Here is a 27,148-nt window from a genome sequence, read left to right on the forward strand (position 1 = left end):
GTCCTTTCCTTTGTAGAGGAAGCCAGCCTTCTACAAAAGCTTTGGGTTTTATCTATTAATGTTTAAATGTTTTTTTTTTACATTTGGTGACATATGACCTAAGCTGTTGCGTCGCCGGGGATGTAATTACCACAGTCAATCAATCAACCCAACAGCTCATCTTGGATGCACGTTCTTCGACGTCTTGTGAACCACCGTGCTCCTCCACACCCTCAATAGTAGTGCTTTTCATCAAGAGTTGCTGGATTTGAGTGGCATTGATATACAGTACTGTAGTATCAGGTGACAAAGACAGTGATGGGGAGGAAACAGACCCAGATGATGTAGTTTGTTGAAGCAGCCAAGGGTGAGGATAGTGATACAGACAATGGTGCACACACCTCCTCCCCACCCCATCAGCAAGGTCACGGTTGTGGGTCCGTGGTAGCCGTGGATGTAGGGGATCACATGCACGCCAGCCACAACAGTATAATTGGAATGACTGCACTAAGTTTATGCTTGAAATACCAGTTTTTGACAGTGGATTTTTTATTTATTTTTTATTTATTTTTTATTTTTTTTTTTTTTGCTGAAATATGCCCACATGGGGGGTCAGATGGGTCTTATGTCCCCCGGGGCAATTGGGTTAATAAATACTAAACATCTTACATAATACAGTACATGAAAAATACAGTAACACAAAGATATTATACTAAAAGTAGTTCTATTACATAAACAGCACATTTTCTTCTCATAATTTTGTGTGGGTTACTCCAATACACCACTGAAACAGGCAGGCACTGGGCTGGCTGTGATTATGCTATGTCAACAAAGCATTGGGAATTTAATACCACACAGTAACTCGTATGGAGTTAAGTGAGGGAGGGGGGGGAGGCATTATTTTATGATAATGTTTTATTAACCCAGTATCACATGAACCTAAATAATAACGGAATTATGGTAAAATGACATAATGTTTTAGTAAGAAGGGTGGAGGAGTGCCGTGCAATCAGAAATGGGGGGAGGGGGAGGGAGGGAATGCTCAGTCCTCCAGCCAACTGTCCTACCTCTCCCTCACACTATTTACTTCCCACATTTCATTTTTCTTATTTTATAGTTTATTATATTATATTCTCTTTATTTTTAAGTCACATTAAAAGCATTGAAATTATAAAACTTTTATGGTTTCTTTTGTAAGTAAACACAGCACCAGCCAGCAATCGGGCGCAAATTAAGAATACTGTATTTGACTGCAAAATTTAAAGAGGTAGTAATAGTAATACCTGTGAATTTCTATTTTGAGAATTATCGCAACTCTTCTGTAGTCTGTGGTGATTAATGGCACAAAATTATTTTGTATACCCATGAGAACCGGGTTATCACAGGACAATGGAATGGGACCATCATTGTTTGTTTGTTCGTTTCATAAATAATATGCCAGAAGCTAACACGCCTCCATACAAATGTTTGCTTATTATGCTAAGTTACTTTGGGAAATTAGGAATCAAACAGACTGTGGAGAACTACAGGAAGATCTCTGTCAGCTCTGTTAAGATCCAATGTTATGAAATGCAAAAGGTTACACATAGGTTGTACCAACAGTAAACATCATTAACCGAGACATAATATTGCGAAAAGGATCTGGGCGTGTATAATGACAACAAACTGAAGTTCTCGGACCATTGTGAGAAAGTGAATCAAGCAAATAAGCTAGTTGCCTTATAAGGGGATCCACATACCTAAATGGTCCATCCCTCTTCAAAAGTGAGGTGCTTACCCGTTTGGAGTACTTTAACCCCGCCTGGTTCCTGAGATATGCTATAGATTGTCAGTTGATTGAAAATGTCCAAACGAGGGCACCTCAGGTACCCAGAGAGATTAGAATGCCTGCAGTTGCCTAGCGTATACTATACTGCAGGTGGACAAGGGGTTACTAAATAAAAGTCTATAAAGACCTCAGATGACATTACTCGCTCTAGTGTTCATACTATACTTAGAACAGGAGGGTGCCTGCCCTTCTAGGGGTCACAGTTTAAGGCTCAATCCATCAGAGCACTGTGCTTATATCTGAGGGTTGTCGACCAAAGCCCCCCCCACTCTACTGTAGTATATGTTCTTGGGCTGTTTTTACCAATCCTCTCTGTTGACTCAATTTTTAATTTCATTTATCCATCCCAGTCCCCGCCTTCCCCTGGCCCTCCTACCTCCAACTTTGTCGATAAATATTTTTTATTATTCCCTCATCCCTAATCGTCACCAGGGATGTAATTACCACAATCAATCAATCAATTAATCCCTAATTATATGACATAAGTACTGCATCTCATTCGTATTTTTCTGTACATTTTAAGTATTTCTCTTGACGTCTTTGGTAATCCTAGTATTTCTTGATTTGTTTTCCGGTCAGTGTAGCTTATTCTTTGCATTTGTCTATACTATAACACCACACTAATCAAACTCCTTCAACCTCTTTCTGGTGTCTGCTGCAAGTGTCCACACTTCTTACTCATACATCAGTTCTCGCCATATAAAGCATTTCAACAGCCTTTTTCTCCAATTAAAGTTAATGTTCCTTTTCGTTAGGTCTTTCAGGTCATTAAATGTTGTTTTTCCTTGCGCTATTCTTGTTTTGAGTTCTTCCTTGCATCTACCACCACAGCTAATTTTACTTCCCAAATACACAAAATTTTCCTCTTGTTAAGTTTCCTGTTGCCTATTATAATTTTAATTTAGGATTTATTTCCAATTTGGAAACAACCATTACTTTAGTCTTTACATCATTAACTCTTAAACCATATTTTTCACCTTTTTCCACTAATTGAAGAGCCTTATATGAGGAACAGACCTCTAACAATTATTCAAGAGCTTCAATTTGTCATAAACATGAATATCCCGTTCACATTTGGTTTCAGTTAATATTTTTTCTTCCATCACACTGGAACATTATTTTTTTTTACTAAGATTATCTAGGTACTGTACTGTACCTACCATAATTGGCTGGAAAAGAGACTGATCTGAAATAAGAGCAATTTATCTAAAATTGAGATTTCTTCTTCACTTTGTCCACTTCAGTCTCTTAGTTGTCCTAGAACTACCAAGCTTGGTCTTTGTTATGTACAGTATTACAAATCAAGTAGCTTACTCTGCATGATTTTTAGGGTAGTATCCACACTCTTATTTCTCAACAAGTCTGGCCAATTGATGCTCCAATCGCCTGAGAAGATAGTGGAAGCATAATGTATTGTCTAATGGTAGACCCTGCTGCCATATGGCATCACAAAAATTTTGACCAAGTCCTAGGTTGTTGATCTGACTTTCTGCTTCATTTACACACAATTGCAGGGTCGTAATTGTTTCTCTTAGTTTGACATAACAACATACATACAGTATGGTCTGGATTTACGCGGTTTTTGTTTGTGTGTTTGGTCATTTACGCGGTGCCTTGCCAGAATGAAATGTTTAAATTATGCGGTAAATTTGGTCATTTACACGGCGAGCGGCTGGAGAGGTCCAGACCGCTGCGCCATTTTTTACTCGCGCGTTCCATTCTTGACTATACGCGGGAAGCAGCGCGGTGAGTGGTGCGCATTAGGCCGCTCTTACGTTATCGCTGACGTCATATGACGTATCAGGCTGTGATTGGGCCACGCGTCCTTACCACCCACACATTCCCTCCGCCGCTAGCTGTGATTGGTCTAATGTAACATGACGTGCCCTGCCACCAGAGGGTAAAAGTTGCTGACCTAGCCGGGCTAGTCTCATTGTTCTCAGTCCGCGTATACAGTCCTCTCTTTTGCGCGCTATTCCCCACACAATGGCTTCCGCGGGACCCCCACCACCCGAGAAAAACCTTGAATTACCTGGACCAAGCCATTATAATGTGAAGGAAATCATCGAGTTGGGGGAGAAAATTAAGCTCATCCTTGACAACGACCCAGACAAGCATCGGTATGAAGTGTCTAATAACCATCTGACGAAAGTTATGGAGCCATATATCCAGATCTATCAAGACAACATCAATGCTAGTCGTCAACGTAGTATTAAGGACTTCCTCGCCCGCAACCCACCACAACCACAGCCAGCCCAAGTCAGTGATAGTGATAGTGACAGGGAGGATATGGACTTTGAGAGGTTTGTCTTGGAGGCCCTGCAAACCTCTGCGAGTAGTGAAACTGAAAGTGATTCACCGGAGGGCAACTAATCTGCCCTCTGCCTCGGAACCAGCCGCCATCCACGTGTACCGACCCAACTTTTCTACTAACGTAAGTGTTAAAAAACCTAATATTATTGATATTTCTCTTAATTATTAATTGTGTGTGCATACCATCATAAAACTAAGATGTTATTTTTACTACAACGTACGTATTGTGTCGGAAAAAGTGGAGTTTGGGGTTCGGCCCAGTCTCTATTTCAATTAATCCCATATGTTCTGTTATTTCATTTACGCATTTCTCGTTTTACGAGGGACTCCACGGGTTCAATTGACCGCGTAAATGCAGACTATACTATACTGTAGTATATCATTTCTCACTCTTGACCTTTTTTTCTTTATTTTTGTATTTATTTATGGTTATTTATTATTATTATTATTATTATTATTATTATTATAATAATAATAATAATAATAATAATAATGTGGGTCAGCGATCTGTGCCCGGAAGGACTAATACTATACAATATTAAACTTTACATGGCAGTAATACAGTACTGTATAGAAATCAAAACCTATAGAATTTTATCTTACCTCAGTAACAAATTTAGAGGTGGCTTCACTGAGGATTTTGAGCATTGGTGTGGAATTGGCATAAAAAAGACTCATCTTGTTGGCCAGTTGATGGTCTATGGTCTCATCAACAGCCTCCACACTATTGTGTTCAATCTTAAGGCGAGTGACTGTGCGACGGTAGTAGCTAAAATCATTCTGGATGGCTGGAGTCGTCATCTAGGGAGAAAACTGATTCAAATTGCCTCTCTCTTCCCAGAGTTTATGAAAAAAAAAAAAAAAAAACTATGAATATAAATTGACTGCATGAATGTCAGGTCTTGGAAAAGGTTGACCTAGGAGACAACTGGACAAGCACTGGGTACAGTATATATTGTGGCACCACTAGTCTGCCAGACTCAATATTAATATACAGAATTACAACTGGATGAAGATCGAGACATACAAGACTGTTGCCTTGGTTAAGAAAAGAGCTAAATTACCTTAAGTTCATCAAATTTCAGAGTAAATTCAAGAATTTCTGCAAACTGTTTGACGAGTGCTTGCTGGTTTTCCAAATGTTGTGTAGGAGATATCTCTGGCCCACATAATTCTGCGAGGATCCGTGGAACAATCATCTCTAGAAAAGAATCAATGTTAACAGAAAGGCAATAGTTTTTGGTTTCTTACTAAGTAAAACTCATATACTGTACTGTTCAACTTACACTCCTTATACACATTATCACTATGGGTTTGCAAATTAATATACCGGTATTCACAATTGTACACCAATTATAAAAAAAAACCCTGCCTAATGCATTACAGTACTGCATTTGCTACCAAGGACAACTAAATAATTATGAAAACCTGTACCATAAAAAACATCATTAGGTCAACAGCTCTTATTGAGGTTCAGCTACTTCAGCTTGTGAGTCACATTGTGTCAAGGAATTTACTAAAGTAAAATACAGTAAATCAGACTGAGCAATTTCATTATGTTGCTAAGTCACAAAATACAATGATATTTGGGAAGGTAGCAAGTCTGCAACATTGCAGGAAGACCTGAATGAACTGTTCAAATGGTCTCAAGATTGGCAAATGCTCCTTAACATTACAAAATGCAAAACCTTACACGGAGGATACAACAATCCTAAGCACAACTATTCTGTTAATAATACTTTCCTGGATACTGTCGATAAGGAGAAAGATGTTGGCATTGTGATAGATCATTTACTGAAGATGGCGCAACAAGTGAGGAAAGCAAATCGAGATTTGGGAATTATAAAGCATACCTTTGAATAGTAATTACCGGGTACATGTATCTCTGATAGCCGGAATTGGAAATTTCTCGGAAAATCGTTCCTAAAGCCACAATTTTCCGGAAAATTCTGGCTTTGGGAATGATTTTCCAAGGGGCACATTTTCCGGAAAATTCTGAAAACATTTTCCTGAAACCCAGAAAATTACAGGGATGGGAGATTTTTTTTTTATGGGTTTGAGATATGAAAATCAGGTACCTTTTCCGGAAATTCCGAGAAAAATTTTTATGGTACCTGGAAAATTCCGAGGATGTGGGATATTTTTCCGGTTCGAGAGATAATGTAATGGCCAATTTCTGGAACTTTCGAGAACATTTTTCTGTTACCCAGAAAATTCCGGGGATGAGGGATTTTTTCCGGCTTTGAGAGAGTTGTCGAGTTACCCGGAAGTGCTCTGTACCAATTGTTCTGGCTAATGGAGATATCACTGTAAAGCATAGGTATCCCCAGGGTTGTGGAATTTTGAAATTATGACCATAATTTTGGGTTACGGAGAGAAAGAGAGAGAGAGAGAGAGAGAGAAAAATCGCCCTTACTGAATTAAAAAAAAAAAAATCAAAATTTATTTTTATTTTTCATGTGGATGCATCTGTGGTAGCAAAAAGGTGCCAGCGGTCCCACAACAGCAGCAATGTTTTCAGTCTGCTTGAATCTTCAGCCAATGTTCTGCTTTCCCTCAGGTTTTTGGACTTTATTACAGGTATTGTACTGTGCATTCTTAATCAGTATGAGTGAAAAAAGACCATCAAGTTCAAGAGAAATCAGTGGTGGTAAAATATTCCATAAAGGAATTACACTGGACATTAAACTTAATGTTTTAAGGAAGTAATTCCCAGTAACTTTGATTCCACAATCTCACCTCACCACCTCCTGCAGCACTCAACATCGTTTCTGGCAAGTAAAATTCACGTGTTTTGTTCATTTACTCTCACAGTTGTAAAAAGTACTGGACTAAAGTAAAGGTATTGTTACATTGGCCAAATGTTACTCAAGTATAAGTAAAAGTATCCAAATGTCAATGTAATGAAGTAGAAGTAAAAAATTATCTCATTCATAAAGTACTCAAGCACTGAAAGTAAAAAGTAACAACAAAATTATTATGTCTCAAATATTAAAATAAGTCTACAGTAAATTTAAAACAATAGTTAACTAAAGATAAAAATAAAAGATACACAGCATTACACATGTTTATTTACAAATCTTTCTATTGAGATTAATTAATAACCAATTCTCGAAATTATGGCTGTCCAATCAGGACCTTTAAGACCTAAATATAAGCCCAGCTTGACCTACCGAAAGAGAATACGTTCAGCCGCTCTTCTCCCTACAATCCATCACAGGGATGGTGAAAGGACTGAAAATATATCCATGCAACACAATGATAAATTTTTTCCTTATCCACACAAGTATTGTCGGTGTGGACTTATGGTCCACAGATATAATGTTGTTGTCTCTGCTCGCATTAGGTTAGGATACAGACCTATCTGGCATGTATCCGAGGTGGGGGATGACCCGCACTTCTCTTCCTGTAAACTCTGTAACTGTCCCAATGCTAACACCCATCAACACTATTGCGGTGACTGTCCCACTGTCAAGAGACCTCCTTCCACAGGACGAGTCACTCTAACCACTATAGGTCACCACCTACTTATTCGTAATAATTTAGATTTAATTCTTGTATGCAACCCATGCTTTAGTGGGTGTTAACTCCCATTGTCCTTAAATCATATCAATATTGTCTTCATATCACAAGTCATAGCATGTCCTGCGAGACACGAGTACAAATGTATTAGTGTTTGACCCGTCACCACAAAGGTCTTGTGACGAGGGTTGTCGCCCCTGGGGTGTAATAAATCAATTAAATAATAAGCCCAGCATGACTAAACAGACGCTCACAAGCAGCAGATGCAGGTTGTGGGGGTGTTAAGCTTGAGAGATAAGTCACATAATGTCGGGACAGACCTCAGTAACTCCATTCCATCCTCTGGGCATTCCAAGTAGCTATCAAGCTCTTTCAATTGAAGAGTTTGTGGATGATTGTTGCCTCCATAGTGACTGAATCTGACTAAGAAGACTAGCCATGAATTGTCCCTCTAATTGGGGGTGTGGTTGTGGTGACATCACTTTTCGATTCTCATTGAAGATTGGCTGAATTTTTCGCACCACGTAACATCTGGCGGGTGCTGGGGGGGAGGGCAGTGGTACTTAATTATTTAATCATAATTTTAAATACAGAACACTCAGTCTCACACAGGCTTTATATCTAAGATGGGATTATGTAAAGCATTTCAGAATCACAGCCTCTTTGAAATTCATTTTAGGTACAGGTACATGCAAAGAGCAACTGACGTCTAACCAGAAGACCAAATACCTGAAGCAAAGGTGGGGAGAAGAGAGGGGGGGATTCTATGAGGGAGCGGGGATACGAGGATAGGCTAGGTGAGGTGGGTCGTCAAGGGCTAATAGACACAAGAAGATCAAAGGGAAAGTCTGCTGTCATGGCCACTGCCACTTGACCTGACCTGAATTCACCTTACCGAATGAGACCTCTAGGTATGTGACCGCGTGTTGTCTCCCCACACCCACATTGTAACCTTCACGGCTCCACCCATACCATACCTTTCACCCACACAACTTTTTTTACTATGGTTAATAAATATTTAATTAATTAATTAAAAATATATTACTAGTCTGCCACAGACATTAAAACTCTTTGCTTGTTTGGGGCATGTAACGAGTAACAAATTTTGTTTTTTTCAATTGCATTGGAGTAAAAGTATTAGAAAATCATACTTAAGTAAGAGTACTAAAATTTTTAGTACTTTTTAAAAATTAGATACCCAAAAATGTTACTTGAGTACCCATACAGTAATCAGGTAAATTTATTCTGTTACTTACAACTCTGATTATCATGTTACATCACGAATGACTCATTGTATGAGGTTAAAACCATTTGATTTCATACATATATTTTTTTTATTTTTTTTTTATTTTTTTTAACGGGAATTAGCCCACCCGAGCACACGCCAAACGACCCACAAAGGGGCCTAGGGGGCGAAAAAAAAAAGAACAGAAAGAAATTAAAAATAAAGAACAAAAAGGTTATATTGTGTTAATCTATACCATGAAGATGCCGGAAACCAGCTTTTAAAGTGAGACAGATTGTATAAGTATGGAAACAGAAGAAGGCAGAGCATTCCACAGTTTGGCTGTGTGAGGAAAGAAGGAGGTACTATAACGGGTTATTCTCGTGTGACCGACATCCACAGAGAAACGGTGGGCACAGCGGGCAAGACGTGTGTTACGAGCCCACGGCCTTGCTGGCAGTACCGGGGTGCCAAATCCACCAAACATTGCCCGTTAAAGTACCTGTAAAAGAGAGAAAGTGAAGTAACATTGCGGTGAAGAGAAAGGGAAGAGAGATTGTCGACTAAAGGAGGAGTTAATAAGAAGAAATGCCTTTGATTCCACCCTATCTAACAGTTGAAGAGAAACCCCAGATATGAGAGCAGTATTCCAAGTTAGGACGAATGAATCCTTTATATACTTGGAGCAACAGCTCAGAAGTGAAGTAGCTACGGCATCTGTACAGCATTCCCAACTTTCGGGAGGCAGCTTTAGCTATACTAAGGATGTGTGATTTCCAGGACATATTGGAGGAAATGGTGAGGCCTAACATATTTATTTCAGAATTTGGCAGGATAATAGCATCCTGAAATGTAATTGGTGGGATATCGTCTAATTTACAAAGTGTAATTGGTAAGTATTGAGTTTTAACACTATTGAAGTTAACCAAGTTTGTACTTCCCCATTCAGAGATGCTGCACAGATCTGCATTGATAGAAGTAATGATAACAGTTCTAGAAACAGATCTAGTTTGAGAGTTAGGAGGAAGGATAAATGAGAAGAAGAGTGAAGAGTAGAATCATCAGCGTAAGAATGGATAGAATTAGTTGGAGTGTGAAGTAAATCATTGATAAAAAGAAGGAAGAGAGCAGGTGAAAGAACAGATCCCTGTGGGACACCACTACTGGTAGAGAAAGAAGGAAAGATCGAACCCTTGACAACAACTGCCATGGATCGGTTCTCAAGGAAGCTAGAGATGAGAAAACAGTGGGGGAGAGAAACCAAAAGAGGGAAATTTAGATAGCAAAGACTTGTGCCATACCCTGTCAAATGCTTTGGAGATGTCGAGGGCCACGACAAAAGTTTCCCCATAATCCCTAAGAGAGGATGACCAAAGATGGGTGCAATAGGAGAACAGATCACCAGTAGATCTCTCCTGGCGAAAGCCATACTGGTTTATCCGACAAAAGAGAAAGGCGTTCAAGGTGAAGGAGAAAATGGGAGTTTAAGATAGTTTCGAAAATCTTAGAGAGGGATGAGTTAGGGTAATGGGGCGATAGTTAGAGGGATTAGAATGGTCACCCTTCTTTGGGATGGGCTGAACCAAGGCATGCTTCCAAGAAGAAGGCAAAGTTTGGGTTTTGAGGCAGAGGCGAAAGAGGCAAGCAAGCACAGGGGCCAGGGCTTCAGCACACTCCCTCAGAACACGAGGGGGTATTCCGTCCGGTCCATGCGCCTTACTCACATCCAACCTGGATAACACACCGGCAACCCTGCGAGTGGAGATTATAGGAAAGTGCACAGGTTCAGTAGGAGGTGCAGGGGTAGGAGGGATAGAGTGGGAATCGTCTAAGGTAGAATTAGAGGAGAATAAGGTGCCAAAAAGGTTGGCTTTGTCAGGGGGAGAGTTGGCTATAGAGTTATCGGGTCGGAAGAAAGGAGAAAGAGAGGAGGAAAAGAGGGAGTGCAGAAGTTGTTAGATGTTTTTAGTTAAGGACCAAAAGGATTTACTAGAGGAAGAATTAGTCAGGACAACGGTCTTTCTTTTAATAAAATTCCGCTTGGCCCTACGAAGAATAGCCTTACAACGATTCCTAGAAGTAATGAAAGAGGTGTGGGTAATGGGAGAAGGAGATAGTTTCATAGCTCGATATGCCCTATCTCTCACCCTGCAAGCAAGAGAGCAGGAGCGATCAAACCATGATTGTAATGTGAAAGTTTTGGTAGAAGATGGGATAAATGCACTCATACCGCCCTGTATAACCCCAGCAATGTTGTCAGCACATACCGAGGCATCCCGAGTGGAAAAGCAACATTCATCCCAAGGTAAGTAGGTGAAGAATTCTCGCAAGGATTGCCAGCTTGCCCTCCGATAGTGCCATAATTGACGTTTAGAGGGGGGTGGGGGAGGTGGTCGTGCCCAGTTTGATTTAATAGAAATAAGGTTGTGATCAGAAGACCCTAAGGGGGCAAAAATTGTGTATGAATAGTGAGAAGGGTTAGAGGTAAAACAAAGATCAAGAATGTTAGCAAGTTGATCGTGTCGATCAGGAATGCATGTAGGGTGTTTGATTATTTGTTCCAAATCATTAAGTAGGGAAAAAGAGAGTGCCTCAGCTTGTGTCATGTTTTTGGCCCCCCCAAATTTTTCCATAGAAGTGCATCTCAAATTTTATAATGGAAGTACAGAATATGGGAAAACTGGTTTCGCGTTACAGAAAGACTTTCAGGAACAGAATCCTTCTGTAACCCGACGGATGCCTGTACAGGAAAATGTTCCTTCAACCGTATACAGTACAGTACTCTCAAGTACTTTAAGTCCCGGTCTGGATTACTGTAGCCTACTGTATATTGTTCAGGCACGGAAATCCTTTCTTCAGGAAAAATCTAATATCCCTACAAAAGGTGCAACACACAGCCACTCATCCTACTGGTCACCAGTACAGTATGGGGTCTAAACAAAAGTCTCCTAGGACAAATGTCCCCCAGTTAAAGTGCAAAATAAGTTAGGTTAGGGTAGGTTAGGTATTGCAGTCTTATATAATAAATATAATACTTAATTTTACAGTTTTACAGTGTTCATTAACTGCAAATAATGAAGAATAAAAATAATGATTACAAAAATTCTTATTATTATGTGTCCTAGGGGGCTTTTGTCCTCTGGTGTTTGTCCAATTTTTTTGTCCTACACTCTTACAGTATAGCTGATCACTTATATCATTTGTTACCCGATAATATTATTACCGATAAATCTACCACTCTCTACTGCATATTTCTATCTCTATAAATATGTACAGTATATCACCTATATCATTGGAGAAGAGGTAGAACTGCTTCAGCTTCTGGACGAGGGGTGTAACCATCTCCCACGCCCGCCTCTGATAGTCATCCCCAGGGTCACTGATGGCCTGTAGGAGTAATAACAAACACAAATGTACTCTCTCTCTCTCTCATTGGTAAAACTGATAAGGTATTTAGGTGTTGCAATGTTCCACAGAAAATTACAATTCTAGAATATTTTTACTCTGAAATAAGACTGAATTAAATACTGTATGTATGGATTGAGTGGTGGTGGTGGTTGTAGTACTGGCAGTGATGATGGTCATATTGGTGGTGGTGGTGGTGGTACTGGTGTTGGTGGTGGTACTGGTGTTGGTGGTGGTACTGGTGTTGGTGGTGGCACTGGAGGTTGTGGTTGTGGTACTGGTGGTGATAGTTGTAGTGGTGGTGGTTGTAGTACTGGTGGTGGCAGGGGCAGATCCAGAAATATCAAAAGGGATGGTCCAAGAATTTGTGGGTGGGGGAAACATGGCGAGCATAGTGATCTCACCCAGATGCGGGGGGGGATTTGGGGGGGTGCTGTAGCCCACAGAAAATTTTTAAAATCTGACCAACTGTCATACTGTAGGTTGCGTTGGGCCTACCCACTAATCAACTACAATGTTTGTTTTGGGATATAAGACACTAGGCCGTGACTCGCCATCACTATTTCATTAGTGGGTATGTGAGCCTATGTGTGTGTGTGTGTGTGTGTGTGTGTGTGTGTGTGTGTGTGTGTGTGGGGGAGGTTGAGAGTGTCCGTATTGTTGTCCATCGTGTTGCATGCCCCCAAACCACATTTTAGCCAGTAACCCCTAGACCATGGGTTAGTTAAGATGTCCTCATTCTCCCCTTCCTGAAGGGAATGGAACGCTACACAGAGTCCTTTACCACGACACCGTCCTGTGGACTGTCAGTGAAGAGAGACTGCGCGAGTGTCAACCCAAGTCACCTTACGAGTTTTCCATGACACCGTCTACAACAGCTGTCAGTGACACGAGACTATGTGTGCTAACCCAAGGTTTGTTATTCCCCCGTGGAAAGAAGATCGCGTGTGAAAGTCTGGTTGCAACAAGAGCGATCCAGGCTGGTAGTGAATGTATCACTTGAGGAATTAAGGCTCTGTTAAGTTATAACCATAGTAGAGTAATTAAATTTGCGTCCCAGGTTGAAAATTCCCTCTTTACAAGATTAATTTTATTATGGTGTAGTGGACTCCTCCCCTACAAACGCCGTTTGGCAATGCCTAGCCGACCCCACGATTTCACCAGCCTGCCCTCGTGGTCTAGGTCAGCAACCAGCGCCGCCCTACATCACGGAGGTCAACTATTAAGCCACGCCTACCTCCACTATTTAAGACCTCGCCTCGTGGTGACCTCCCTCCTTCTACCCACAGCCACCAGCAAGCAACACCTCCTCCTCCGCTCCTGCCTGGCGGCTCCCGCTCCAGCCGGCAACCATGGCGACCCATAAGCTGGTCCTCCTCTGAGCACCCTCACCAACCAGCTCTCTCTACTCAACGCTTGTAACCATGCTGCCTTCCCAGCACCAAGCTGCATTGTACATCCAATACAATATGTAAACAGAGAGCACATTGTGAGTTTCCTTTCTCCATCCCATCCTGTGTGAACCAATATTGCGAAATCCCACAATGGCGTGAATGTGAGCGACTCATATATCCATGCAAATTGTAAATCATGATATGGAAGCTTGCCAAATAAATGTAAGTGCAATTATCTGCCCGTAATGACTTATTGGTTCAGACAAAGTATAACCAATAGCTTCGATTGATGTTGGAAATTAATGGAATTCATTTAAATAATCATCATTTATAAAGTATAAGTCACATGGAATGTCGGGTGGTCGAGTGAATTTCTATGTATATACACCATAATCTCCTGTAAGTATCCAGTGTGAAGTTATCAAACTCTATGATAAGAAATTAAGAAACACGTATACATACACTCCTCGCTATTGCATTATGAGCAGAGTCATGATGGACATAAACAACAAAAAGAAATATCAATGCAAAATTTATCTGAGAAGTTAACAAACTTCCGGCAGTCTATAGGCCTCCCTTTTCTTTTGATACACTCCTGCAGGTGTGAAGAAACTGATTCTGTCAAGTTGTGGAGGGGGTGCGTAGGAGGGGTGTTGGAGGTGAAAGGACATATACGTCAGTATGTGGTGGAGGGAGCGTGGTAGATGGGGCGTGGTGGAGGGAGCGTGGTGGATGGGGCGTGGTGGAGGGAGCGTGGTGGATGGGGCGTGGTGGAGGGAGCGTGGTGGATGGGGCGTGGTGGAGGGAGCGGTGGATGGGGCGTGGTGGAGGGAGTGGTGGATGGGGCGTGGTGGAGGGAGCTGGTGGATGGGGCGGTGGAGGAGCTGGTGGATGGGGCGTGGTGGAGGAGCGTGGTGGATGGGCGTGGTGGAGGGAGCGTGGTGATGGGGCGTGGTGGAGGGGAGCGTGGTGGATGGGGCGTGGTGGAGGGAGCGTGGTGGATGGGTGGTGGAGGGAGCGTGGTGGAGGGAGCGTGGTGGATGGGGCGGTGGAGGGAGCGGTGGATGGGGCGTGGTGGAGGGAGCGTGGTGGATGGGGCGTGGTGGAGGGGTGGTGATGGGGCGTGGTGGAGGGAGCGTGGTGGATGGGGCGGTGGAGGGAGCGTGGTGGATGGGGCGTGGTGGAGGGAGCTGGTGGATGGGGCGTGGTGGAGGGAGCGTGGTGGATGGGCGTGGTGGAGGGGAGCGTGGTGGATGGGGCGTGGTGGAGGGAGCGTGGTGGATGGGCGTGGTGGAGGGAGCGTGGTGGATGGGGCGTGGTGGAGGGAGCGTGGTGGATGGGCGTGGTGGAGGGAGTGGTGGATGGGGCGTGGTGGAGGGAGCGTGGTGGATGGGGCGTGGTGGAGGGAGCGTGGTGGATGGGGCGTGGTGAGGAGCGTGGTGGATGGGGCGTGGTGGAGGAGCGGTGGATGGGGCGTGGTGGAGGGAGCGGTGGATGGGGCGGTGGAGGGAGCGTGGTGGATGGGGCGGTGGAGGGAGCGTGGTGGATGGGGCGTGGAGGGCGTGGTGGAGGGGCGTGGTGGAGGGGCGTGGTGGAGGGGGCGTGGGAGGAGGGCGGTGAGGGGGCGTGGTGAGGGGGCGTGGTGGAGGGGGGGCGTGGTGGAGGGGCGTGGTGGAGGGGGCGTGGTGGAGGGGGCGTGGTGGAGGGGCGTGGTGGAGGGAGCGGTGGGATGGGGCGGTGAGGGAGCGTGGTGGATGGGGCGGTGGAGGGAGCGTGGTAGATGGGGCGTGGTGGAGGGATGGTAGATGGGGCGGTGGAGGAGCGTGGTAGATGGGGCGTGGTGAGGAGCGTGGTAGATGGGGCGTGGTGGAGGGAGCGTGGTAGATGGGGCGTGGTGGAGGAGCGCAGATGGGGCGTGGTGGAGGAGGCGTGGTAGATGGGCGGGTGGAGGGAGCGTGGTAGATGGGGCGTGGTGGAGGGAGCGTGGTAGATGGGGCGTGGTGGAGGGAGCGTGGTAGATGGGGCGGTGGAGGAGCGGTAGATGGGGCGTGGTGGAGGAGCGGTAGATGGGGCGTGGTGGAGGGATGTAGATGGGGCGTGGTGGAGGAGCTGGAGATGGGGCGTGGAGGAGCGTGGTAGATGGGGCGTGGTGGAGGGAGTGGTAGAGGGGTGTGGTGGAGGGAGGGTAGATGGGGTGTGGTGGAGGGAGCGTGGTAGATGGGGTGTGGTGGAGGGAGGTGGTAGATGGGGTGTGGTGGAGGGAGCGTGGTAGATGGGGGGTGGTGGAGGGAGCGTGGTAGATGGGGTGGTGGAGGGCGTGGTGATGGGGGTGGTGGAGGGAGCGTGGTAGATGGGTGGGAGGGAGCGGTAGATGGGGTGGTGGAGGGAGCGTGGTAGATGGGGTGTGGTGGAGGGAGCGTGGTAGATGGGGTGGTGGAGGGAGCGTGGTAGATGGGGTGGTGGAGGGAGCGTGGTAGATGGGGGTGTGGTGGAGGGAGCGTGGTAGATGGGGTGGTGGAGGGAGCGGTAGATGGGGCGTGGTGGAGGGAGCGGTAGATGGGGCGTGGTGGAGGAGGTGGTAGATGGGGCGTGGTGGAGGGAGCGTGTAGATGGGGCGTGGGAGGAGCGTGGTAGATGGGGTGGTGGAGGGAGCGTGGTAGATGGGGCGGGTGGAGGGAGCGGTGGAGGGAGCGTGGTAGATGGGTGGTGGAGGGAGCGTGGTAGATGGGGTGTGGTGGAGGGAGCGTGGTAGATGGGTGTGGTGGAGGGAGCGTGGTAGATGGGGTGTGGTGGAGGGAGCGTAGATGGGGTGTGGTGAGGAGCGTAGATGGGGTGGGAGGGAGCGTGGTAGATGGGTGTGGTGGAGGGAGCGTGGTAGATGGGGTGTGGTGGAGGGAGCGTGGTAGATGGGTGTGGTGGAGGGAGCGTGGTAGATGGGGTGTGGTGGAGGGAGCGTGGTAGATGGGGTGGTGGAGGGAGCGTGGTAGATGGGTGTGGTGGAGGAGCGTGGTAGATGGGGTGGTGGGAGGGAGCGGTAGATGGGGTGTGGTGGAGGGAGGCGTGGTGATGGGGTGGTGGAGGAGGTGGGTGATGGGTGGGTGGAGGAGCGTGGTGATGGGGCGTGGTAGGAGCGTGGTAGATGGGCGTGGTGGAGGAGCGTGGTAGATGGGGGCGTGGTGGAGGAGCGTGGTGGAGGGAGCGTGGTAGATGGGGTGTGGTGGAGGAGGTGGTAGATGGGGTGGTGGAGGGAGCGTGGTAGATGGGGTGTGGTGGAGGGAGCGTGGTAGATGGGGTGTGGTGGAGGGAGCGTGTAGATGGGGTGTGGTGGAGGGAGCGTGGTAGATGGGGTGGTGGAGGGAGCGTGGTGATGGGGTGTGGTGGAGGGAGCGTGGTAGATGGGTGTGGTGGAGGGAGCGTGAGATGGGGTGTGGTGGAGGGAGCGTGGTAGATGGGGGTGTGGTGGAGGAGCGTGGTAGATGGGGTGGTGGAGGGAGCGTGGTAGATGGGGTGTGGTGGAGGGAGCGGTAGATGGGTGGTGGAGGGAGCGTGGTAGATGGGGTGTGGTGGAGGGAGGCCTACTCCATCACCGTCACACTAAGTAACGGGTAGACTGCTGCAGGATAAAACACGGCCCCATAACCTGCGCCTGACGACCGACCAGCCCCGGTCCAGCCAGGAGTCTTCCCGCCAATTTTGGTCTTCATGCAAGAATGACGATGGGATAGTCGTGAACCTGGCATCTTTCCTTCTCCATATACAGTAGAGATCACGTATCCCTTTTCTTCCACGTAATTATAGTACAGAATATTAATAACATGCAGCTATAAACCTTTTTATCACATAATGTGACCCATGCTGGAAGTGGTTGCGGTCTCCAGACTTACAGAACTCGTGTGTAATAAAACGAATGTTTGAGTGCTAAGTTGGGTGTTATCCCTCAAAACAAATACCAAGCTGAACCTTGTAGTTTTAGATTTAATATTACAATACCAGTTTTCTAAGAACATAACTTTCAAACATAATATCAATTACACGCTGACATACGACTTTACTGTTGGAAAACGAATAGAAAAAAAAAGAGCCGAACTAGCGAAAAATTTGCAGACATTTGTATATCCCCGCACGTGCATTTTGTGCCCATATATGAAATGTCGTACTGGTTCCGGACCAATCAGCCAGCCCCCAACACGATCATCATCGCCATCGACCAATCAGCGGGCGAACTGCAACACGCCCCTTAGGTTGCCAAACGTCACAGCAACAAGAGCGTTTACCTAAAATAAACCTGTACAAATTATACTTGTAGTTTTGTTTTTAAATTTCATTTAATTATGAATCAACAATCAAATTTAAAAATAAAAGAAAGGTTTAGTAATTAAGTCTTTAGTTTTTGTCGAAGTTCAAGTCTGGCCTGCTATAATAATACACCCTTAAAACCCAGAAGACGACGATCAAACATTTCAGCGAATTAACCACAAATCAAAATGAAGAAGATTGTATCCAAACATTAATCCCGATGCCCAGTCACCTAAAAAAAAATAATATCGAAAACAGGTGAATATGAACATAATAAATCAATAAAGGTCCACAACATGCCCCGCACAGCCAGTCAACCATAGTCCCTTTAATCGCCTCCACACACACACACACATACATACACGCTCATACAAACCTAAAAGAGTAAATAGATACTCGTACTGAGGAGAGATGGCTAACGTCTTACTTTACACAGAGGGTCCCTGTAATCCTCCAGCATGTAAACACTCCTTTACATTACATCAGACCAAACGTTCACACTGACTCGGTAACGTACGTACTATCATTCATACTACCTCCTAGAGTACCCGGAGTAAACCTGTGATGTCTGGTTGAGTCACACCGAATAACACCCTTCTCGCATCAGACCCGGACGGGATCGAACCCGGCATTGTAATGGGTGAAACTCGCGTTATGTTGAATCATTCTTCCCCACAACTTGACATCGGTTTAACATTTTCCCCTAAAGCAGGTGGGGGTACTAATTTTCATGTGAACCCCTTTGAGTGTTCAGTGTGAGCTAGACACACCTTGTCAATTTCTATTCATTACCTTTTACCCATTCAGTTATATATTTATTTTTTTCATGTTTATATTTTAATTTGCCAATTCATTTACCCTTTAAACCATTTGTTTATTATTAACGCATTTCCATAAATTGTATTCATCAGTGAAGTAAGGGCGAGGGAAGGTGGAGGTACGAATGAAGGTAAGGGAGTGAGTGCAGGTGTATGAGGGTGAGGGATGCGAGTGAGGGAGATAGTGAGGGGTGTTCCAGGGAAGGATATAGTGAGTAAGGGGGGAGGAGGTGAGTGAGGGGTGAGAGGGAGGGTGAGGGGGTGAGTGAGGGAAATAGTGAGGGGTGTTCCAGGGTGAAGGATATAGTGAGTAAGGGTGAGGAGGTGAGGAGGGTGAGAGGGAGGGAGGGGGTGGGAGGGAGGGGAGAGGGGGGAGGAGGGGTGAGGAGGGTGAGGGGAGGGTGAGGGATGCGAGTGAGGGAGATAGTGAGGGGTGTTCCAGGGTGAAGGATATAGCAAGGGTGAGGAGGTGGGTGAGGGGGGGGTGAGTGAGGGAAATAGTGAGGGGGTGTCCAGGGTGAAGGATATAGTGGAGGAAGGGTGAGGAGGTGAGTGAGGGGTGAGGGGGAGGGTGAGGGGTGAGTGAGGAAATAGTGAAGGGGTGTTCCAGGGTGAAGGATTAGTGAGTAAGGGTGAGGAGGGGTGAGTGAGGGTGAAGGGAGGGGAGGGGGTGAGTGAGGGGTGTTCCAGGGTGAAGGATATAGTGAGCAAGGGTGAGGAGGTGGGTGAGGGGAGGGAGGGGTGAGGAGGGGGAGGGGTGAGGGGGTGAGTGAGGGGGGGAGGGTGAGGGGTGTTCCAGGTGAAGGATATAGTGAGTAAGGGTGAGGAGGTGAGGAGGGTGAGAGGGAGGGTGAGGGGGTGAGTGAGGGAAATAGTGGGGGTGTTTCCAGGTGAAGGATATAGTGAGGGGTGAGGAGGTGAGTGAGGGTGAGAGGGGGAGGGGTGAGGGGTGAGTGAGGGTGAGGGGGGGAGGTGAGGGGTGAGGAGGGGAGGGGGGGAGGGTGAGGGGGTGAGTGAGGGAAATAGTGAGGGGTGTTCCAGGGTGAAGGATAGTGAGCAAGGGTGAGGAGGTGAGTGAGGGGAGGGGGGAGGTGGAGGGTGAGTGAGGGTGAGGGGAGGGTGAGGGGGTGAGAGGGGGGAGGGGAGGAGGTGAGGGATGCGAGTGAGGAGATAGTGGGGGGTGTTCCAGGGTGAAGGATATAGTGAGCAAGGGTGAGGAGGTGAGTGAAGGGAGGGGGGGAGGGTGAGGGGTGAGTGAGGGTGAGGGGGAGGGGTGAGTGAGGAAATAGTGAGGGGTGTTCCAGGGTGAAGGATATAGTGAGTAAGGGTGAGGAGGTGAGTGATGGTGGAGAGGGGAGGTGAGGGGGTGAGGAGGGAGATAGTGAGGGGTGTTCCAGGGTGAAGATATAGTGAGTAAGGGTGAGGATGGAGTGAGGTGAGGGGAGGGTGAGGGGGTGAGGAGGGAGGGTGAGGGGGTGAGTGAGGGGGGAGGGTGAGGGGGTGAGGAGGGGAGGGTGAGGGGGGGTGAGGAGGGGGGAGGGTGAGGGGTGGAGGAGGGTGAGAGGGGAGGGTGAGGGGGGTGAGGAGGAGATAGTGAGGGAGTGTTTCAGGTGAAGGATATAGTGAGGAGGGGTGAGGAGGTGATGGTGAGAGGGGGGAGGGGTGAGGAGGGGGGGAGGGTGAGGGGGAGGGTGAGGGGGGGAGGGTGAGGGGGGGGAGGGTGAGGGGGAGGGTGAGAGGGAGGTGAGGGGGGGGAGGGTGAGGGGGGTGAGTGAGGGGAGGGTGAGGGGGTGAGAGGGTGAGGGGGGGTGAGGAGGGTGAGGGGGTGAGAATGAGTGACTCACCTCCCTGATCTCCTTGGCGGCGCCTTTATACTGCTGCAGGTCGTGGATCACCGCCTGGGACCCTCTCAACACCTCCGCCACGTCCTCGTACAGTAGCCGTTCCTCCGCACTCGGTACAGCATCTGAAAAACAGCACTGGCATCAAACAGCGCTGGCATCAAACACAGCACTGGCATCAAACAGCGCTGATCTAACACAGCACTGGCATCAAACAGCGATACATAACATAGCACTGGCATCAAACAGCGCTGATCTAACACAGCACTGCATCAAACAGCGGACATCTAACACAGCACTGGCATCAAACAGCGCTGACATATAACACAGCACTGGCATCAAACAGCGCTGAGATATAACACAGCACTGGCATCAAACAGCTGACATCTAACACAGCACTGGCATCAAACAGCGATATCCAACACAGCACTGGCATCAAACAGCGCTGACATATAACACAGCGCGGCATCTAACAGCGCTGACATCTAACACAGCGCTGACATCTAACACAGCACTGGCATCAAACGCTGACATCTAACACAGCACTGGCATCAAACAGCGCTGACATCTAACACAGCGCTGACATCTAACACAGCGCTGACATCTAACACAGCGCTGACATCTAACAGCGCTGGCATCTAACACAGCACTGACATCTAACACAGCACTGACATCTAACACAGCGCTGACATCTAACAGCCCGACATCTAACACAGAGCTGACATTTAACACAGCTGACATCTAATACAGCTGACAACAAACACAGCTGACATCTAACAGCGCGACATCTAACACAGCGCTGACATCAAACACAGCTGACATCAAACACAGCGCTGACATCTAACACAGCGCTGACATCTAACACAGCGCGACATCAAACACAATGCTGACATCTAACACACCACTGACATCTAACACAGCACTGACATCTAACACAGCGCTGACATCCAACACAGCGCTGACATCAAACACAGCGCTGACATCAAACACAGCGCTGACATCTAACACAGCACTGACATCTAACACAGCTGACATCTAACACAGCACTGACATCTAATACAGCGCGACATCAAACACAACGCTGACATCTAACACAGCACTGACATCTAACACAGCGCTGACATCTAACACAGCACTGACATCTACAGCGCTGACATCAAACACAACGCTGACATCTAACACAGCACTGACATCTAACACAGCGCTGACATCTAACACAGCACTGACATCTAACACAGCACTGACATCTAACACAGCGCTGACATCTAACACAGCACTGACATCTAATACAGCGCTGACATCTAACACAGCGCTGACATCTAACACAGCACTGACATCTAATACAGCGCTGACATCAAACACAACGCTGACATCTAACACAGCACTGACATCTAACACAGCGCTGACATCTAACACAGCACTGACATCTAATACAGCGCTGACATCAAACACAACGCTGACATCTAACAGCACTGACATCTAATACAGCGCTGACATCTAACACAATGCTGACATCTAATACAGAGCTGACATCTAACACAGCACTGACATCTAATACAGCGCTGACATCTAATACAGCGCTGACATCTAACACAACGCTGACATCTAATACAGAGCTGACATCTAACACAGCGCTGACATCTAATACAGCGCTGACATCAAACACAACGCTGACATCTAACACAGCACTGACATCTAACACAGCACTGACATCTAATACAGCGCTGACATCTAACACAGCACTGACATCTAACACAGCGCTGACATCTAACACAGCTGACATCTAACACAGCGACATCTAAACACAGCGCTGACATCTAACACAGCGCTGACATCTAACACAGCGCTGACATCTAACACAACGCTGACATCTAACACAGCACTGACATCTAACACAGCGCTGACATCTAACACAGCACTGACATCTAATACAGCGCTGACATCAAACACAACGCTGACATCTAACACAGCACTGACATCTAATACAGCGCTGACATCTAACACAATGCTGACATCTAATACAGAGCTGACATCTAACACAGCACTGACATCTAATACAGCGCTGACATCTAATACAGCGCTGACATCTAACACAACGCTGACATCTAATACAGCGCTGACATCTAATACAGCGCTGACATCTAACACAACGCTGACATCTAATACAGAGCTGACATCTAACAGCGCTGACATCTAATACAGCAGTATGGACGTGTACAATACAAGGGTGTACAGCAGTATGGACGTGTACAATACAAGGGTGTACTCACTCTCAAAGTCGAGGAAGACGTCGTATTTCTGGTGAGAGCAACAGCTGTTCCCGGCATCATCCCGTGCTAACAGCCTCAACAAGTTACCCATCCTACATCACCTGTAAGAGTACACAGTTAACAGTTATCATCCTACATCACCTGTACAGTTAACAGTTACCATCATACAGTTATTTAGGGAATATACAGCACAGTGCTGAGCTACCGGAGTAAACAGAAGAGTTACACGAACAAGACTGAAGCTCACGAGAATAAAATGTTCCTACGAGCTACGCCCATCCGAGAAACACTGTCTACCACTCGCGTCTACCACTCGTTGGGCAAATGTTTCGTGCCGAAGTTCCCAAAAATGTGACGGCTAAATCTTCCTCGAAACTGTTAGTGTAGTTTAGCAAGATCACAAATATAACGGCCAAAATGGTGAAGAGATTTCACTGACTATCACAACCAAACACGTTCTAATTTTACCAATTAACGGGGCAAATCACAGTTTAAATATAAACCGAACACTGAACACCTAGATGACAAGATCACTTTGAGGTAGGAACTGCACACTAGTGGTTACAACTACTGCAGTATACAGCGGGTGCAGCGTCACGGGGGCTAGCTAGTATCTCCCGTGTCGACATTGACACCTGATAAAGACCTCTTTACCGTCAGCCACAACAACCCGCAATTAATGAGACATTTTCCTCATTAAGCTATCAAGGATTATAATAATGTATGACCAAAAACACAGGATGAATGGATGTTGTCATGTCATGGCGACCGAGGTATTTCTTCTGTGATATGCTGGGAGAGTTTACAGGTCTCCATTTATTGGGACAGTGTTAGATCCAAACACTTGAGGATAAGAGTGTCTGGCGGGGAGTTAAGACTATTAAATAGGTAACTTTCAGCTTCTGAACTCAAATGTTACACATGGTGAAATATTGCCAGTTATAACAGACAACAAAAAAAGGCATCTCCAATCGAGTTGATAGAGAATCCTTCCCCAGAAACAAGTATGTTTCACACATGATGAAATCAAGACTACGGAAACCCCAACATCACGTCCCTCACAAGTGGCGCCAGTAACCTTCCTCCGTGATGGTTGCTCTCCGTCACTCCCTCCGCTGATATGAGGATTGGAAAAAAATCATCGATTTAATAAACAATAAAATAATAAATACTGTACAATTTCATTTCACTGCGCTTTGAATGATTCTGTCAAGGCGGTGGCTGGACACAGATACATGGATGGCATGTGTTGTCAAGTTTCACTGGTTGCGAGAGTGTATGATTACCTCAAGGATGTGTATTGTTACCGTGGCTGTCCAATATTTACATGGATGAGGTGATGGAGGGTGGGGGCAGTGTGACTGAGTGAAATGTGAGGTACAGTACAAATTGCAGGTGAGTCACCTGTTTAGTTGCGGGTTACAGAAATCTGGTGGACGACTCAGGTGAGTAGTTACCTAGGCAAGTGAATAAGTTTGGAAGGGCGTGTGCTGGAGAACGTTAACTGTAAATGAAAATTAAAGCAAAGTGACGAAAAAATAGTGTGAAGAAAGACGGAAAAGAGCCAAAGATGGGGATGAACAGGAGTATAGTTGATATGGCTACGGATGTGAAGGATGGACACCGCAGGATACATGAGGAATGAACACGCATGAAGTAAGAGAAATATATAATTAATTGAAAGAAAAACTGAACTGAGAACATACTAGTATATACATTGGTAATACTGATATATTGAGAGAAGTGAAATGCAAGACTGATGAAAAGAGTAAAGTTAAAGATGGTGTGGTGAGGGAGGCCCATGTTAGGACGGGACGAGTACGGACATCTCAGTGGGTGTGTAAATGAGTGGATAGGTGCCGAAATGACAGATGCTTATTTTGGGAGCCTTATTGTGGGAGGGAAAAAACCTGCGGAGAACACCTTTAAGACACATAACAGTGAATTAGTGATAGCGGATAAAGGGCGTCTGTCTTGTGTTAGGTCTTGACTGGCCACCCTGAGTCACAGCAGGAAAAAATAACACAAATGTAGAAAACAATAATGAAGATTAATGGATTATTACTATGGCTGTTGTGTTAGGTGGTGATAACGTGTGAGGAGAGCTGCCAAGTGAGTACTGTTCATCCCATACCTCTCTCGCCACCCTTTACCTCTCACTCGTCACCCCTTACACTACTCATCATCCCACACCACACTCATCACCCCCTCACACCACACTCATCACCCCCTCACACCACACTCATCACCCCCTCACACCACAGTCAACCCTCCACACATCACACTCATCACCCCTCACACCACACTCATCACCACCCCCTCACACACACCACTCATCCACCCCTCACACCACACTCATCACCCCCTCACCACCACATCATCACACCCCACACCACAGTCATCACCCCCTCACACCACACACCCCCCACACCACAGTCATCACCCCACACCACACTCATCACCCCCTCACACCACACTCATCACCCCTCACACCACAGTCATCACCCCCTCACACCACACTCATCACCCCCCACACAACACTCCTCACACATCATCACCACACCCTCACCCCACACCACATCCCACACACTCATCGCCCCCACACCACACTCACCACACCACACCTCATCGCCCCCCTCACACCACACCATCACCCATCACACCACACCCATCACCCATCACACCACACTCATCACCCATCACACCACACTCATCACCCCTCACACCCACTCATCACCCCCACACCACCACCTCATCACCCCTCACACCACACATGACCACCCCTTACCTCTCCAGCCTCATCATCCTTCACCACCCATCACACCACACTCATCACCCTCACCCCCCACTCATCAACCCTCACACCACATGACCACCCTTACCTCTCACCACACTCATCATCCTTCACCACCACTCATCACCACCACACATCACTCATCATCCCCCCTTACCTCTCCCCAATCATCATCCTTCACCACCCATCACACCACACTCATCACCCCTCACACCACACTCCATCACCACTCACACCCCCACCCCTCCCCCACACATCACCACCTCTTACCTGTCACCACACTCATCATCCTTCACCACCCATCACACCACACCCATCAACCCCTCACACCACACTCATCACCCCATCACACCACACTCCATCACCCCCTCATACCACACACTGACCCCTTACCTCTCACCACACTCATCATCCTTCACCACCCATCACACCACACTCATCACCCCTCACACCATCACACCCCTCACACCCACACATCCACAACCCTTTACCTCTCACCACACTCATCATCCTTCACCACCCATCACACCACACTCATCACCCCACCCCCCACTCCATCACCCACACCATCACCTCACACCACACTCATCACACCACACTCATCACCCCACACCCCTTACCTCTCACCCACACTCATCATCCTTCACCACCCATCACACCACACTCATCACCCATCACACCACACTCATCACACCATCACACCCACACATCACCCACACCCATCACTCATCACACCCACACTCATCACCCCACACTCATCACCCCCCACCACACTCATCACCCCCTCACACCACACATCACAACCCCTTACCTCTCACCACACTCATCACCCTTCACCACCCATCACACCACACTCATCACCCTTCACCCCCACTCATCACTCCTCACACCACACATCACCACCTCTTACCTCTCACCACACTCATCATCCTTTATCACCCATCACACCACACTCATCACCCCCCACACCACGCTCATCACCCCTCACACACCACACTCATCACCCATCACCCCCCACACCACCTCTCCTCCTCACCACACTCACCATCCTTCATCACCCATCACACCACACCATCACCCATCACACCACTCATCACCCATCACACCACACATCACCACCCCTTACCTCTCACCACTCATCACCTTCACTCACACCACACATCACCACCCCTTACCTCACACCACACTCATCACCCTTCACCCCCACTCATCACTCCTCACCCCCCACTCATCACTCCTCACATCACACATCACCACCCCTTACCTCTCACCACACTCATCATCCCTCACCACCCTTCACACCACACTCATCACCCCTTCACACCACACTCATCACTCCTCACACCACACATCACTGTAATGAGGGAAATCTGAAGTAGAAATAATATAAAGAATTTATTGAGTAATGGCATGTAAAGTGAGGAAGTTTTGTAGCGTGGCCGGTTAGTTACTTTGACGTGGTA

The 27,148-nt window shown here is 46.7% G+C and overlaps 1 protein-coding gene across 6 annotated transcripts in view; it reads right to left on the bottom strand.

Annotated features, from left to right (window-relative positions):
- LOC121874261 (CYFIP-related Rac1 interactor B-like) overlaps positions 1-27,148 on the bottom strand; it is a 119,963-nt gene that overhangs the window by 38,254 nt on the left and 54,561 nt on the right. For all 6 annotated transcript variants that reach the window (XM_042378365.1, XM_042378363.1, XM_042378364.1 and 3 more), the window contains exons 2-6: positions 22,892-22,992; positions 20,625-20,746; positions 12,152-12,254; positions 5,185-5,321; positions 4,724-4,921 (exon numbers count right to left, since the gene is read on the bottom strand). In XM_042378365.1, the coding sequence (XP_042234299.1) occupies positions 4,724-4,921; positions 5,185-5,321; positions 12,152-12,254; positions 20,625-20,746; positions 22,892-22,982 (651 nt within the window). In that variant the 5' untranslated portion in view covers positions 22,983-22,992. The remainder of the gene's footprint in view (positions 1-4,723; positions 4,922-5,184; positions 5,322-12,151; positions 12,255-20,624; positions 20,747-22,891; positions 22,993-27,148) is intronic.

Source organism: Homarus americanus, unplaced genomic scaffold (assembly GCF_018991925.1).
Source record: "Homarus americanus isolate GMGI-L3 unplaced genomic scaffold, GMGI_Hamer_2.0 scaffold49667, whole genome shotgun sequence".
NCBI lineage: Eukaryota > Metazoa > Arthropoda > Malacostraca > Decapoda > Nephropidae > Homarus > Homarus americanus.